At 43.5% G+C, this 16528-nt stretch overlaps 1 protein-coding gene across 1 annotated transcript; it reads left to right on the top strand.

Annotated features, from left to right (window-relative positions):
- Positions 1-2158: 2158 nt before the first annotated feature.
- map3k12 (mitogen-activated protein kinase kinase kinase 12) lies at positions 2159-14097 on the top strand. The gene is made up of 13 exons (XM_017409732.3): positions 2159-2683; positions 6122-6305; positions 6416-6607; positions 6704-6862; positions 7925-8083; positions 8240-8348; positions 9143-9252; positions 9439-9555; positions 9668-9802; positions 10313-11039; positions 11138-11205; positions 11367-11664; positions 13236-14097. The coding sequence occupies exons 1-13, from the start codon at positions 2209-2211 to the stop codon at positions 13389-13391; spliced, it is 2889 nt and encodes a 962-aa protein (XP_017265221.1). The 5' UTR covers positions 2159-2208; the 3' UTR covers positions 13392-14097.
- Positions 14098-16528: the final 2431 nt, after the last annotated feature.

Below are 16528 nucleotides of genomic sequence, written 5' to 3'. Positions count from 1 at the left end.
AAAAAAAAAAAAAAAAAAAAAAAAAAAAAAAAAATTCATCATGTGAACGCTGCGAGAAAAGCGCAGAAATGTTGGTGCCAAACGGAGGGTTCACGTCGAGCCGCTGCGGCACTTTTCACTCGGACCACAGTGCAGCTCTGAGTGTCATCATCACATCCTCGGTTATTTAAAGATTGATCGCGCGCGCGTGTGTTGGCGCGTGCGCGCGTGTGTGTAGTCCTCCTCCTTCGCACAGGCCCGCTGGATGTTTGTTTTTTCACGCTCTCATTTCACTGCAGACGCTGATGTTGGACCTTATATGAATGCACGTGCTTTTCTCTCACACTCACACACACACACTGGCTGAGGGAGGTTATGCAATTCTTCATCACACACATGCACATATACACGCGCGCGCACACACACACACAATATACTTGACTTGGCGCATCACACCGCTTGGATCCACATGTCACTGATCCTGGGACAGTTAGGGACCAGGTGACAGCTTCATTCATAAAGCCCATCTCCGCTGGGCTGTCTGCTTTTCCCATTCACACACGCGCGCGCGCACACACACACACACGCACGCGCTAGAGGCTTCACTATGATTCAGCCTGGATTTGCTTGTGAAAAATGAGGTGGATAAACTGGGGGACTGGCTCAGTCCCCAGCTCCAGTCACGACTAAACTATTTTTGGTGTTTTGCATCGTTTGAATGAAAGCAAAAGTTCAGGTGAACTGTAGGAAACCCTGAAAAGGCTCCACTTCAGCACCGGACAGCTCCACAGTGCTGACCCGTGGTTAATCTGTGGAGCTGTCCGGTGCTGAGACCAACACAGCTGTTGTCATACGGAGCTATGAAGAAGCCTTAAATCACCACAGATTTCTTTATACTTTGCAGCCAAGCAGCCAGGCGTTATTCTAATCTTTTAGAGTGGTCTTGATCAATATTTCTTCCGGCTTTTTAGAAGTTTTTTTTTAAGTTTTTCTTTTGACTTTGGTTGCGTTTTGACTTCATTTCTATCCAGTCTTTGTACCTAACCATGACGACATATTGTGCAGAGTGTGGTTAAAAGAAGAAGACAAAATATCCGGCTTAAAAAACATACCCACAGCAATTGCACAGTACCTGAAAGTTGTGTCTAAAAAAGAAAAGAAAAGACAAATAACCTGCAAAGACCTGATACAGGACCTGAGAGATGCTTCATCCTTTAGTTGTTCGTCTAATGATGACAAATTTTCAGCTAAAAGGTCTGTGGGATTCTCCTTGTTGGTGCTAAAATACTACTTTATGTGTCAAAAACTGTGTTATTTTAGTAAGAAATGGGAACAAACTGTCTCTTTGTGACAGACTGACAATAACAAATCACCTGAAGATTTAATTGTTTCCTGCCGCAGATGATGATGTTTTTGCCTCTGTCTGTGTTCATGTTTGTGTGTCTGTTAGCAAAATATCAGATTTTAAAGAAATTTTCAGAAAGCAATTATTGGATGTACATCTACAACTGATTACTGATCTAATTGAAGATGAACACCACAACTAATTGACCTTAACTAACACAAAATGGCTACAACTCAATACAATTTACAGATATTGAGCTAAAGTTTGGTGTGGTAGTAGCTGAGTGTCATTCCCCAACACAGACATGAGCGCTAACAAAAATAAAACAAAAATACTCCTCAAGTGGTGCTGGTGTGAAAATGAGTGAAAAAGCAGCCGAGGTCCAATGAAAACATCTGAAAGATTTCAGAAAGCCCGGAGAACTCCTGTTGTAGACCAGCGGTTCCCAAACATGATGTTAGGACCCCACTGTGGGTCATGGAGCTCTGAGATGGGATTCCTGAGATGATCTTGAGATAAATACAATAAAACAAATTCCTACTAGCTTACTGTATTTCACTGTAGTTGTTACAAAATATAAACACTAGTCATGGTTTGATAAAAGCAAAATATTATGACTTTCAGTGCTTTGTGTTCCTCCTTCTTTATATACCTTTTTGTTACAGTTTTTCAGGATATTTTGGGTCGCAACAAATCTTTGTTATTGTTATTTTTCTGAAAATGTCTGACTCGTTAGAAGCTAAATGTAACGGAATAAGGGATGATGAAAACTTTTGCACATCATCAAAACTAATTCACGATGAAACTTGAATCCTTTTGTTCTCCCACAGGTTTTCTCCTCACCTCTCCATCCTCCCTAACCTGCTGTGGTGGGGAAGCCCCTGATGAGTGGGACCTGTATCCATGAGCCCCGCGCCCCTTCCCCTTCCCTGTCAGGCTTCAGCACCCCCATCTCAGAACCGCCCTATCGACGACTCGATGGAGACACCCCTGCTTGCACCCCGGAAACGGACCTGACCCCCACGCAGTGTGTCCTCCGTAACGTACTGTCCATCGACCCCAGCGGACAAGGGGGCCCGGGCGGCAGCAGCCCCAGTCCCAGTGATGGACCGTCAGCCCACTTTGACAACAGCGTGCTGAAACTCCACGAACATGAGGCCTGCCAGTGCGGCGGCAGCGGTGGCGGCGGGGCCGAGGCGGGGCACAGCCCGGAGGCCGGTGCTGTCCGGAGACCGTCGGAGAACATTAGGCTCCAGTCAGGGAGCGGGGGGTTTTTGGAGGGACTGTTTGGCTGCTTGAAACCAGTGTGGACCATGATCGGGAAGGCGTACTCCACTGAACACAAACATAACCAGGAAGGTACGTCCCACCTCTGTGCTGGGTTTGGAATATGTTGAATTTAAATCTTATCAGCTGAAACAACCTTGAATCTGAAAAATTTGGGACGTTGTGTAAAATGTAAATTAAAACAAAATGCAATGATTTGTGAAATTCATAAACTCATATTTTATTCACAATAGAAGATAGTAAACATATCAAATGCTGAGGAAATTATGAAAATGATAGCAGCACATCTCAAAGAAATTAGGCCAGGGGCAACAAAAGGCTGTACAAGCAAGTGGTACAAAGAAGAGGAGGAGCATTTTACAACTAATTAGGTTAATTGGTAAAAGGTCAGTAAGAGGACAGGGTATAAAAAGAGCATCTTAGAGAAACTGAATCTCTCAGAAGTAAAGATGGGCAGAGGTTCACCAGACTGTAAAGAACTGAGTCTAAAAATAGAGAGATGGCACTACGATAAAAACAGGTTTGATTCTTTTGTGGACATCACTGCATTGGCTCAACACTTCCACGTTTCACTGTCAGTAAACACAGCTCACTGCCATCCACTAATGCTGGTTAAAGCTCTATCAGGCAAAGAAGAAGACAGATGTGAACACTATCCAGAAACACAGCTGTCTTTTCTGGACTGACTCTCATTTAAAACGGACTGAGACAAAGAGGAGAACTGTTCTGTATTCAGATGAATTTAAAGTTGAAATAATTTTTAGGAACCACAGACGCCACACCCTCTATACTAAAGAGGAGAAGGATCATCCAGCCTGTTATCAGCACACAGTTTACCAGCCTGCCTCTCTGATGGTATAGAGGTACATTAGTGCCTCTGGCATGGGCAGCTTAGACGTGTTAGAAGGCACCATCAATTCAAAAAAAGTATTTTCAGGTTTTGGAACAAGATCTTTTTCAGGAAAGGTTTTGCATATTTCAGCAAGACGATGTTAAACAACAAACTGCATCCATTACAACATCATGGCTTCATAGTAGAAGAGTCTGAAGAACTGGCCTGCCTGCAGTCCAGACCTCCCACAAATTAAATACATTTAGTGCATCATGAGACAAAATGCAGCAAAGACCCAGAATTGTCTCACTGCAGAATCAGCAAGACAGCTAGACTCCTACATCAGACAAGAACGGGACAAAACCTCCAGCAGCTGCTCTCCTCAGGTCCTAGATGTTTACAGGTTGTTATTAAAAAAAGAGGGGAAGCTTCACAGAGGAAAAAATAGCACTGTCCCATTTTTTGGTATCAAATTCAAAATTATCCTTTTTTTTCTTTTTCTTACTTTAAGCATTTGATGTGTTTACTATTTTCCATTGTGAATAAAATATGGATTTATGAGATTTAGGTTTTAATTTGAAAAGCATCTTTGACCGTGAGGTAAACGCAGGGAGTTTTTTTGGAGTGGCAGGTGATGGACGCCACTTGAGAACGATCATTTTGAAAGAAAATCCAGACGTCCATCATTGCTCACTGAGCGCCACCTTGTTCATCTGGCAGCACGCCTGTATTTTTGGCGCTGTCAGCCCAGCTCGGCCGTCATCAGGTACAGTTTTCCCAGCTGCTCGGAGCGGAGAGGGAGGGGTAATCATGTGCATCTGCTGCTGCTCCCAAGAGATCTCGACCCTCCAGTGGACCTCATGAAGAATTGATTTGCGTGTCTCTTTTACTCTGCCAGACTTGTCCATCTTTAGTGACCAAGTCTTCACAGTCATTTAAGCGATGTCAGTGTGACAGATTGAACTTGGTGGATTGTTGTGGTTTTTTTTTTTTCATTTATTTCTTTACTCTTGATACTCGTTGCCCTGAAAAAGTATTCATCTTCAAACTTTAAAGTGTTTTACTGGGATTTTATGCAACGGACCGACACAAAGTAACACATAATTGTGAAGTGGAAGAAAAGCAATTTGTGGTTGACAAAATGTGGAAAAGCTGGAACGTGTGGTGTTCGTTTCAGTCAGAGTCAAAACTCTGAGTCAAAACTATCTAGAGAGTGAAACTTTTGCCCATTCTTCTTTGCAGAAACAGCTCAAACTCGGTCAGAGTGGATGGAGAGTGTCTGGAAACAGCAATTTTTAGGTCTTGCCACAGATTCTCAGTTGTATTTAGATCTGGACTTCGACCGGACCATTCTATTGCATGAATAAGCTTTGATCGATCTGACCCATTCCATTGTAGATCTAGTTGGATGGTTTGGGTTGTTGTCCTGCTGGAAGGTGAACCTCTGCCTCAGTCTCAAGTCTTTTACAGCCTCTAACAGGTTTTTCTCCCCAGAATCAGCCTGTATTATTTAGCTCCATCCACCTTCCCATCAACTCTGAGCAGCTTCCCTGTCCCTGCTGGGGAAACACATCCCCACAGCATGATGCTGCCACCCCCATGTTTCACAGTAGGGATAGCTTTTTACATTTAGATCAAAACATTCATTTTTGGACTCATATGAGTGGCGGATCTTCTTCCAAATGTTTGATGTGTTTCCTACATGACTTGTTGCAAACTGCAAACATAACTTTTTATGGCTTTCTTTCAACAATGACTTCCTTCTTCCTTCTCTTCCATAAAGGGCAGGAGTAGTGGCGTGCATGACTAGTTGTCGTCCTGCGGACAGATTGTCCCACTTGAGCCGTGGATCACTGCAGCTCCTCCAGAGTTACCATGGGCTTTTTGGCTGCTTTTCAGAATAGCGCTCTCCTCGCTCTTCCTGTCTGTTTAGGTCATGACGACGATGTCTTTGTTGGGTTGCAGTTGTGTCAAACTCTTTCCGTTTCCAGACGATGGATCGAAAGAGATCCATGAGATGTTCAAAACTTGAGATGTTGTTTTAAAACCTGCCCCTGCTTTAAACTCCTCACCAACTTTATTGCTGACCTGTCTAGTGTCTTCCTTGATCTTCATGATGCTGTTTGATCATTAATGTTCTGTAAAAAACCTCTGAGGCTCCCAGAACAGCTGGATTTATACTGAGGTCAAATTACACACTTGTGGACTCTGTGCTGGTCTGTGTGACTTCTGAAGGCACCTGCTTGCTCTGGATTTTAGTTCGGGGGATCAGAGTAAAGGGGCTGAATACAAACGAACGCCACACTTTTCAGATTTTTTTCCCTTCCATTTCATGTGCTGCTTTGCGTTGGTCCATCACATAAAATCCTAGTAACATTCTTTGAAGTTTGTGGATGTAACATGACAAGATTAATGCTTTTTTCAAGCCACTGTAAATTTAAGAAGTTGCCAATAAACCATTCATTTGATAATATATATAATGCAGTTTTACCCTGATGAGTAACGTGAACCTGCTATTTTCCATCCATGTCCATGCTGACAAGAGTCCAGGTTGATTTTTTGTGGCTTTTTAATGTATAATGGCTATAAGCTTTCTACAAGAGAATCACTATTCTGTGTAACATTTGAAGGCGTCGTATTTGAAGCATCAGCGTTTTCTTTCGCTGCTCTGAGTTTAGAGTCCTGGGAGGTTCCCTTTGAGGAGATTTCTGACCTTCAGTGGGTCGGCAGCGGGGCGCAGGGGGCCGTCTTCCTCGGAAAGTTGCACGGAGAGGAGGTGGCTGTGAAGAAAGTCCGGGACATTAAGGAGACTGAGATCAAACACCTTCGAAAACTCAAGCACCCAAACATCATCACATTCAAGTGAGGAACCACGTTTTACCGTGACAACCTTTCAGTTCTGTAGCTCTGACTGTGCCCCTCCTTTTGTGCTCACCAGCACTCTGTTGTCTGAATGCTTTGCTTCCTCCCAGGGGTGTGTGCACCCAGGCTCCTTGTTTCTGCATCTTGATGGAATACTGTGCCCAGGGCCAGCTGTATGAGGTGCTGAGGGCGGGCCGTAAGATCACCCCTTCCCTCCTGGTCGACTGGTCCATGGGCATCGCGGGCGGCATGAACTACTTGCACCTCCACAAAATCATCCACCGAGACCTCAAGTCTCCAAAGTAAGACTCGGCACGCTGTCGGAGGAGAGTTTCGTCTCCCCCACCCTCCCCGAGCTGAAAGTTCAGAACCGACCGTTTGTTGCGTCTTCTTCCCAGCATGCTGATCACACACGATGACATGGTGAAGATTTCTGACTTTGGCACATCGAAGGAGCTCAGCGACAAGAGCACTAAGATGTCGTTTGCCGGAACCGTCGCATGGATGGCTCCTGAGGTCATTCGAAATGAGCCTGTGTCTGAAAAAGTGGACATATGGTAAGCCTGACGAACGCTTTCCTGTTTTTCCTTTTGGATTCACTGCTTAATGTGGGTTGACTCAAAAGGTTAATCTGTTGTAATTATATGTTCAGTCATTTCTTTCTGAGAGTTTCATTAAAATCTATTTAATGGTTCATGAGATATTTTACTAACAGACAAGGTTGACCCTAACAGTTAATGGCAAAGTTTTAAGTAAAGATGTTACACAACGTGTGGCACTCACAAAATGTGTTGTGAATAACTCTCAGCTACTACCGCACAAGATTTTAGCCCAATATCTGTAAAGTACTGACAGAGTTACAGCCATTTTTTGTGTTTGGTAAGGTCAGATGGCTGTGGCGGCCATCTTGAAGTGGACTGACTATAAATGTTAATCAGTTGTAGGTAGTGGTGTCCTGATACAGATACCAGTATCAGTGTCAAATACTCGTACTTGTAAAGTCACCCCAATACTCCAGGCTAATACCACTTTTATTTTTGGTGATGTCATTTCCTTTTCTGCTGCGCAACTAACCGAGGGCAATTAACGTTGGAATTAAAAATTTTAATGTTACTATTTAAAAAAAAAAGTATTTTAAATGTCTTCAACAGTGAATATATTTAAATTGTTAATACAGTCAGAAGGACTGCAGGCATATAAGGTAGAAGAGCCACCTTGTTCTAAATAAAAGAAATGTGTTTTTAAAGTCACTGTGTTATGTTTAAGTACTAATTAAGTACTAATACTTGGTACTGGTACTCAGTATTGACTAGTACCTAAACATAAGTACTCTTACTTGTATTCGGTCTGGAAAAAATAGCATTGGCACACTCCTAGATGTAGATGTACATCAAATCCCTTAATTCAGAGAATTTTATTAAAATCCATCTGCTGGTTCATGAGGTATTTTGCAAATAAAACAAACACACACACACACACACACAAATAGGCAAAAACATTATGTAACATTATGCATATAGATTATGTAAAACAGTACATATATAGACATGTAATATAAATATCCATCTCTTGTTCCCAATGAAACAGTATAAAAATAATGTCTGTGACTCATCCTAAAGGTCCTTTGGAGTGGTGCTGTGGGAGATGCTGACGGGGGAGGTTCCTTACAAAGACGTGGACTCGTCTGCCATCATTTGGGGTGTTGGAAACAACAGCCTGCAGCTGCCCGTACCTGAGAGCTGCCCGGACGGCTTCAAGATCCTCCTCAGACAGTGTTGGTGAGCAGCGCTTGGAAATGGACTGACGGCAGAGGAGATGAGAGTAGTGTTGGAGTTGCGCGAGGAGGAGTTAGCTTATAGTTTAAAGGCTTTATTGATTTTACACTGCTTCCATGATAAGTGTACACAGCTGTGTTTCCTATTCTGGATTCGCAGGAACTGTAAGCCCAGAAATAGGCCTTCGTTTCGTCAGATCCTCCTTCATCTGGATATAGCGTCAGCTGATGTGTTATCCACCCCGCAGGAAACATACTTTAAGTCTCAGGTATGGTTACCTTTCTGGTTATCATTGTTGTGTGATCTGAATCTGTCCAAATGCAATAATGTGCAAAGCTTTGGGGTAAAATTCATGTTTGACTCTACGTAAGTATCTGCTCACCAAAAAATGAAATGTCAAAAGATCGGCACAGTTAGTTTTTAAGAGAAAAAAGAGACACAAAATCATGCAAAAGTGTGGGCATCGTAATATATTTGAAAGTGATATCTCTGTACAAATTCTCCTAACTTTGTCCCATTAATCAGCAGCTATTGGCTGATCTTAACAGCTGCCACAAACTCTGAAAATGAAACCACTCAATGCCCACAAAGCAGGAGAAGCTGAAAAAAGAATTATATGTAGAGTATTTGAGGAATATGTACCATTTCCTTACACGGAAGGACTTCAAAATTGTTCTGCAGCCAATATGGAGCACTCATCTATGGTGGCTTTAACTCCAGGCTTCTACTCCAGTCTCTAGTTATAGTATATTTCTGTGGATATTACTCATAAATAAATAAATAGAAGTGAGATTAGTTAACCCTGACACTGAAGTGTTAACGTGACCTGAAAAACAAAAATGAAACCAGGGTCTCCATATGTTTTCATGCCAATTTATTCTTGTTTTTTAAAAAGGAGCTTCATTACATCTCTTGGTTTTGCATGCCGCTTTATTGTAAACATAAACAAACACACACACACACACACACTCACACACACTCACAAGGTAATCAGTTGGATTAAACGCTTTTAACGTCATTCCTGCCGGACAGAGCAGGTTAACAGAAATGTGCTCTCATCAGGCTGAATGGAGAGAGGAGGTGAAACAGCACTTTGAGAAGATTAAATCTGAGGGCACTTGTCTCCACCGACTCGACGAGGAGCTGATCAACCGGCGCAGAGAAGAGCTCAGGTTCGCTCGTCTTACATATTTGATTTGATGCAAAGTCAAAACGTCAAACTGTGTCGGATTATTGGCACCTGGCATGATGAAGCCCCCCCCCCCCGCTGTTCCCACTTCCTGCTGTCCCCCGAATGTGCGTCTGCTGAAGAGGATCTGGATGCCCTCTCAACGCGGTCCTCTTCTTTTTATTTTCAGGCACGCTTTGGACATCCGTGAGCACTACGAGAGGAAACTGGAGAGGGCTAATAACCTTTACATGGAGCTCAGTGCTGTGATGCTGCAGCTGGAGCTCAAAGAGAAAGAGCTGCAGAAGTAACGCCTAACTCCGCCGAAACATGTTTGGGAAAATAGTGACATTAATCTGCATTTAAAATCTCGGTGCGTCAGGGTCGTTTTCATGCACATCTTTTGCATTTCCTTTCAGGAGAGAGCAGTCTTTGGACAAAAAGTATCCAGGTTTGTTCAAGCACCACAGCTCCAGACAGAGCAGCTCCTCCAACTCCATGGACAAACTCATCAAGAAGAGAAATGTCCCTCAGAAACTGCCCTCAGGAAAGAGGTGTGAGATCCCCTTTTCTTTCAGTATTTATCACCTACGTTCTTGGAGTCGACCCTGTTTGTCTGTTTGCAACGTGTCTCATAAACCACAAGATGAATTTCAGTAAAAATCTCAGGAAGTAATTACTGAATGTAAAACATTTAAGATGGCAGCCACAGCCAATCAGCACAAAAACAGCTTTACCTCAGTCGATTTTACAGATAATGAGATGAAATTAGGTGTGGTAGTAGCTGAGAGTCATTCTAAACACGTGCTCTAAACGCTAACAGACCACGTGAGCTGGCAAGATCTTACATGAGACTACACGTCATGTCTTTTTAAAAGTTTGACCAAAATGGCTCTTTTCTCACACAAGATGATCTTAATGTAAAACTCTGGCACGAAAGGCGGTGGGCGGTATTCGTTTCTTCAAGAAACGCTGGGCTTTTATTTGATAAAAGATTTATACTGAAGTGGATGAATTTTTACGTGTCTTGTGAGGATGCTGACTAATCCCTCCTGCTCTTTTAGGCCAGACATCCTGAAGTCTGAGGTAATCCTTCCCAAAATGGATTCCTCTGTGATGCAAGTCACCATCCCCGCCTGCTCCAACCGGGGCTCCACGTCTCCCAGCCGGTCTCGGAGAGTAAAGACCCGCCATCGCAAGCCCGGAAAGGGCAGCAGCGGGGATCTGGCTGGACTTAAGGCGACTCAGTCCTCCCCTAACCGGGAGAAAAGTCCCCAGACTAACAGCACGGGCACCAACACCTCCAAGCAGCTCCTGGAGCCCTCGACGGCCCTGCGGGGCCTCAGCCACGAGCAGCAGCAGAGGCAGCTGTCCTCCTCTAGCCCCGACCTCATCTGCACCACCCTGGAGGCCGAGGGCCAGGGAAAAGGGGAGCCCTCTGCAAGCGGGCTGGAGCGAGGGGGCAGCCTCAGTGCCTCTGCTGGCTTAGGGGGTTCAGAGGGAGGGGCAGCGGGTCTGGATGACCTGACAGAAACGCCACCACGCAGCGACACCCCCAGCGAGGACGCTGCGTCGTTCCCGTTCTCCAGCAGCCCAGACTCGCCGTGTGGGAGAGGAGCGGCGGCGGGGAGAGGCTCCCTGGGATCGCCCCGCCTTCCTCATGATGGGGGGGAGGACAAAGACGAGGGCGCCGGGGTCGTGAGGATACCTCGAGGGGCGTCGGGGGGAATTGGGACCCAACATCTCACACCTTCAGCCATTTTGTACAGGGCAGCTATCACACGCAAACAGGTGCAGTAAAAGAATCTGTTTCTGCTCTTCACCGTCACTCTGATGATACTCCGGGCCTTTTTTTTTGGTTTTACTTTTGCCTTTTTCCCTGATTACAGAGGCGTGGAGTGTCATCTGAAGAGGAGGAGGGTGAAGTTGACAGTGAGGTTGAGTTACCACGGAGACGGTGAGTAACTTGCTGTCCTCCGTCACTGGAAAATTCCCTTAAACCGTCTCCTGTCTCTGACAAGTTACGGATTTATTCAGCGAACTAAGAATAGGTTCCTGCTTGCGTCATTCTTTCACACCCTCCAACTTTCCTAAACATTTTACCGATGGTCTCGCCAGGCGTCCGACCAGCATCACCAAGTGCCAGTCGGTTTCCACCTTCAGCTCGGAGAACCTGTCTGTGTCGGACGGCGAGGAGGGTCACACCACCGACCACTCGCACAGCGGCACCCCCGACGTGGTCAGCACCAACACCGACGACAGGCTGGACGACCGCAGCGACGACCTCCTCTCTCAGGGCTCGGAGATCCCAGCGGACAACACCGATCCTGCGCAGGCGTCTGACGGCCTGTCGGAGAGGGATGGAGCCGTGGGGCAGAGCAAAGCTCCGCTGGACGCCGGCCAGAATCCCAATGAGGTGAAGAAGCTCCGCAGAGGGTTGCTTGTCTCTGTGTGAGAATACACAAACACACAATACAAAACCCCCAAAATAAATATGAAGGAGAAACAGCAGTAATACAAGCTACTGATAATTGGGGTCTATTTCCAAAGACAAATATTTATCATACAACATAAATATGACAGGCGTATTGTAATAATTTATTAAAATACAGTAAATAATTTAGGGCTAAACTCCAACTAGGCAGCAAAAATGATCAAAGTATTTGACTGCAGTTAATATATAGAGATTATCTTTGTCCTGATGTGCAGATGCAGTCGAGTTTACGGCGAACATTTGATGGTTTTAAACAATTGAAAAAGTATTTTTTAATTATATTATCTGATCAGCATGGGATTCAGTGACTTTATCCACACGCCGTCTGAAAGGACAAAATAAATGACGGCCAATTTTATTAGGTTCGGGGAGTTTCGTTTAACTTTTGTGGTGTCAAAAATGAAAAATTCATTGATTCGTGATTTTTTTTTTTTAACACTCGCCGTTTCATTTGGTTTCCCCCACTCTATCTGGGAGCCTAAACTCTTTTTGTCAGTGAGTTTCTTTTATATTGGTTTAGGACTTTAATATGGATCGTGTTGAGTCGATGTTTACCCTTCGTTAAAACCGGAGGCTGGAGACTAAAACCTGCCTGTAATCTGCTTTTAAAAAGATTGTTGCGTTTTTGATGCAGAAGAAATCATTAGTAATGACTATGACAGACATTGGGTGTGTAAAACGGACTTTAGCAGATGGATGTAATTCCTTTGTCACACCCTCAGAGGCATTTATTTTTGAGTGGACACACACACACACACACATACTCCCGTTTTTGGCCCTCATGTGAATCTGCCCCTAACAGAATCTTTCCCCCACAGGAACCACACCTTTCACATCCTCAAAACAATCACCAAGATCTAAGCTGGGTTGTGTGGAAAGGTTATGAACAATTAACATCTCACCTGTTACAGATAGCTCCTTGAACAACTTCGGCTCGAAGACAATGAGTTTATTTCTGACAGGACTGTCAAGCCAGCAGCTTGTCCAAAGCAGAGTGCAGCTGTCAAATCTCCACCGTTTCATCGCAGCACATGCGAGCACTTATGTCTAAAGCTTTACACCGCCGTCGGCTTCACATTACACAGTTGCTCCTGTGAAAATATTTTGAAATGTCTGCACAGCGTGCCACAGAAGTGCTCCAGCGAGAGGCTGCTGCCACTAAAAGTGTGTGCAAATAACCACAGAATCTTCTGAAAGCAACAACGTATAAACCACTGTGAAGTTTTTGAGACTACAGTTGTTTAAAAGACAGCAGCAGTCCATCTCGGTCTTGGCCCCGCCCCCTTCCTCTGACTTGCTATTAGCTCATCAGCATAGTCAGAATTAGGATTGTTCAAAGAGATATTTACAACAGGTGAATTATTCCACGGTAACTATCTTTTATCATAATCAATTTTTTTGTACCTCACACCCTGTGATGTAACTAATAAACTGTGTGTTGAGCTGCAGAGTCGTGTCCAACATGTTTTCTGTGTCGACCTTGCTCCCTTCAGGGCCGGGCCTTGTGCGACGATTCTGACTGCGACAGTGCCGAGCTGGACCAGTCGGGCAGCGGAGAGCCCAGCCGTCCCCCCAGCGCCGGAGCGTGGGTGTCGCCATCTCATCCTTATCAGGGGCCTCCTCAGATGCCCCACACGGGACCTCCGTAGATCACTGGACACAAGCAAAAAAAAAAAAAACCAACCTCCAGCTACCACCACAGGCGTCCACCAATCTGTCAGTGCAGTACATTACTGTTACCATGAGGGATCACACCGACCACACCACTCAGACAAGTTGACTTCTGGTGTCTCATAAGTTTGTTGGGCGGGCAAACCTGCATCAAATGACATAGGACATTTGTCATCACCCAACATTAGATATTTTGGCAGCTTGTGACATCACATATATATGTCATTTAAGTCAAGTAGGGGTGTCTTAGGCAAAATAGTTACCACGGTAACCTTAGCCACGGCGCCCGTTCAGCAAAAACCCTCCATCAGATGCACACGCACGCACAAGAAGATCCTCCACCCTTAGTCCTTTAGACACTTTAACCTTCACTCTGGGAGCATCCGGCACGATACTCCACACACGAATGCATCGAATACTAACGAATAAATAATGTAAATACTCATCCCATGCCACATGAGAAATATCTAACTTTATTTTATTTGTAAGATAAAATGTAAGACTTTAACTGTATGCAGCCCCCTGCCCCCCGTGAACAAACGCATGACTACACGTTTATAATTTATGGTTCGAATGTGTTTGTTTTCTATTTTGTGAAAGTTTACACTTTTTTAATCCTGAGAGTCGTGCTTAAGTTATTTATTTATTTAACGTTTTTGTTAATAAATGTCAGCAACTCAAGTTCAAAAAAAAATAAAAAAAAAAAATCAAAAACTAAAATGAATGAAAATCTCACCAAAACATGAATTGTAATGCATTAACGGGAAACTCAGTAGAAAGTACTTTAAAACAACAACAACAACAACAAAAACAAAATCCTTCTACTGAGTTTCCAACCCACGTAGTACTTGTGTGAGGTTTTTATTTAATTTCTTGAACCAGTGACGGGGTGGGAGACTTTTGGGTTCACTCAAAATGCACCTCTGCTGTATATTCACCACTTTACGAGGTTCAGCAAGCGTAAATGTCTGCACAGAATGTCGCCTTTCTGTTTTAGCGATCTCCTTTTTCAGTCGGATGGGGTGTGAGGAATATCTGCCTGCTGACTGAACACAAACAGTCAAGGGAAAATGTTCGAAAACAAAATGACCAAAAAAAAAAAAAGGAATGCCTGAAAACAAAACCATGCTGACATACTGACAAAGGTTAGCATGTTTTTTTTGTTTTATATGGCCCACAAAAAAATGAGATTGATCAACTTCGTCTCAAAGTCTTAGGATGTGCGACCCATTTGTTTTCGGATATTTTACTTTGGATATTGTTCGCGCAGGTTTAGCACCACAAATACACAGAAACAGCCCACGCTTTTGATTTGATGGCCTGATTAAAACTATTTGATTTTACTGCTTTAAAACCACCAATACAGCAGCATTTATAGTTTATTGGGCAGCTTTACAAACAAAACAGAAAGAATAAGCTTCTAAAATTTTGTTTTTTCTGTGCCAGATCTTTCATTTGTAGACTCCTCATATGACAGTTTCTACTTTTTAAAGTGGCGTTTCATGGAAGGATTATGAACAATTAATATTTTACCTGTTGAAGTTAGCTCTTCAAACATCTTCAGTTTGGAAAAACATTGTCTGATTCAGATCAGACTGACGGGCTAAAGGCTAATCCAAGTGGGGCCAAGATTGAAACAATCCAATCTCAGAAGAATTTCAAAGCAGTTTGTGCGAATTTTGTTTTTAAACCTTTACATCGCCATCATGTTCGCATTACACAGTTATTCAAATGGCAAATTTATTTATTTATTTTTTTGTGAGCGCAAAAAACAGCAGCTGCTGCTAGCTGTAGCACTTCTGGTGCAGCCTGGGTCACCTTCGGCACAAAATGAATTAATATTTCTTCCAGAATAATCACGAAATGCAAAAGTAAATGAGTGTAAAAGTTTATAAAATAGCGACTGCTGTAGAATATTTGAGACTGGAGTTGTTTTAAGACGGCAGCAATCTGCTCTGGTCTTGGTCTTTCTTGAGCTAGCTATCATCCTCTCAATTCAGTCAAATTGAAACTATTTCTCCAAACTGAGGTTATTCAAAGAGCTACCTACAATGCTTAAAATATTAATTGTTCAAAACATTTCCACAGGACCCCAGTTTCCTTTGAGCTACTTCTTTAAAAGGTTAAAACGCACCAGATCGGCCAACCCAAACGTCAGCTTCTGCTTCGACAGCTTAAGCAACAACTAGGCACTTTTTGCTCAAGTATCCCAACGATTTAGCGCTCTGCATTGTTGCTCGCTAAATAATGTTCAACTCATAACTAACAAAGCAGGGATGTCTCGCTGTCCAATTTCACAAATTCCTTTTTACGCGCAAAACCTTGGCGCCTACAGTAACCGTGGTGTGTGCTGTGATAGCTGCTGATGTAGCCTGAAGTCTCTGGGTTCTTGTCTAGATTTAAGAACAAAACACGAGGCGTTTATGGAGTGAACACAATTCTTTTTACATCCTGATCTTATTGTTTCCCTCTCCTTCTTCCACACGGACTAAATTTGCCACCCCAAAGGCGACTTGAAAACAAACTTAGGCTTTTTTTGTTGGATGTGACTACAGGGTCAGCAAAGGGCTTACAACTTGAACAAATCGCACGAACGCCACCGGGTCTGAGAGTTCTCTCTTTCTGGTTACATTTCACCAACACAGCTAAAAAAGCACAGCTAGCAGAGCATTATCGTGCTGAAGCAGGAGGTAGTCCCCATTTTGTGACGGAGCGAAAGGTCTCCTGCAGTTCATGAAGTTTGCAGCCTCCTTAGAAACCTCATCTGTTTCCTTTGACCCTTTAAGATTTACTGCAGGAGTAGAGCACTTCTCTGTGGTGGTTACTAGAAGAGTTAAGTATCCTTTGGGTTTAAAGATCTCTTTTGTTTTTATACAGCATTGCATCTGTAACATAGAAATTATATCAAAAGCAAAGTATCATGAGCAACAGTAAACAATGTAGTGGATAAAAACAAATGTGTGAAGTTTATTTAAGATGGATCCTGTTATAGCCACAGTTGCACTGTTGCTGCATCACGTAAGACAGCCGAACGAGAAATAAATGAATATTTTCAGACTTGAGGCATGTTCAAAATGCACCGGTGTCATTCTTTTTGTTGTGCATGTGTACCTTT

The sequence above is a fragment of the Kryptolebias marmoratus genome, linkage group LG8 (assembly GCF_001649575.2).
Source record: "Kryptolebias marmoratus isolate JLee-2015 linkage group LG8, ASM164957v2, whole genome shotgun sequence".
NCBI lineage: Eukaryota > Metazoa > Chordata > Actinopteri > Cyprinodontiformes > Rivulidae > Kryptolebias > Kryptolebias marmoratus.
This window is presented reverse-complemented; position numbering and strand designations above follow the sequence as displayed.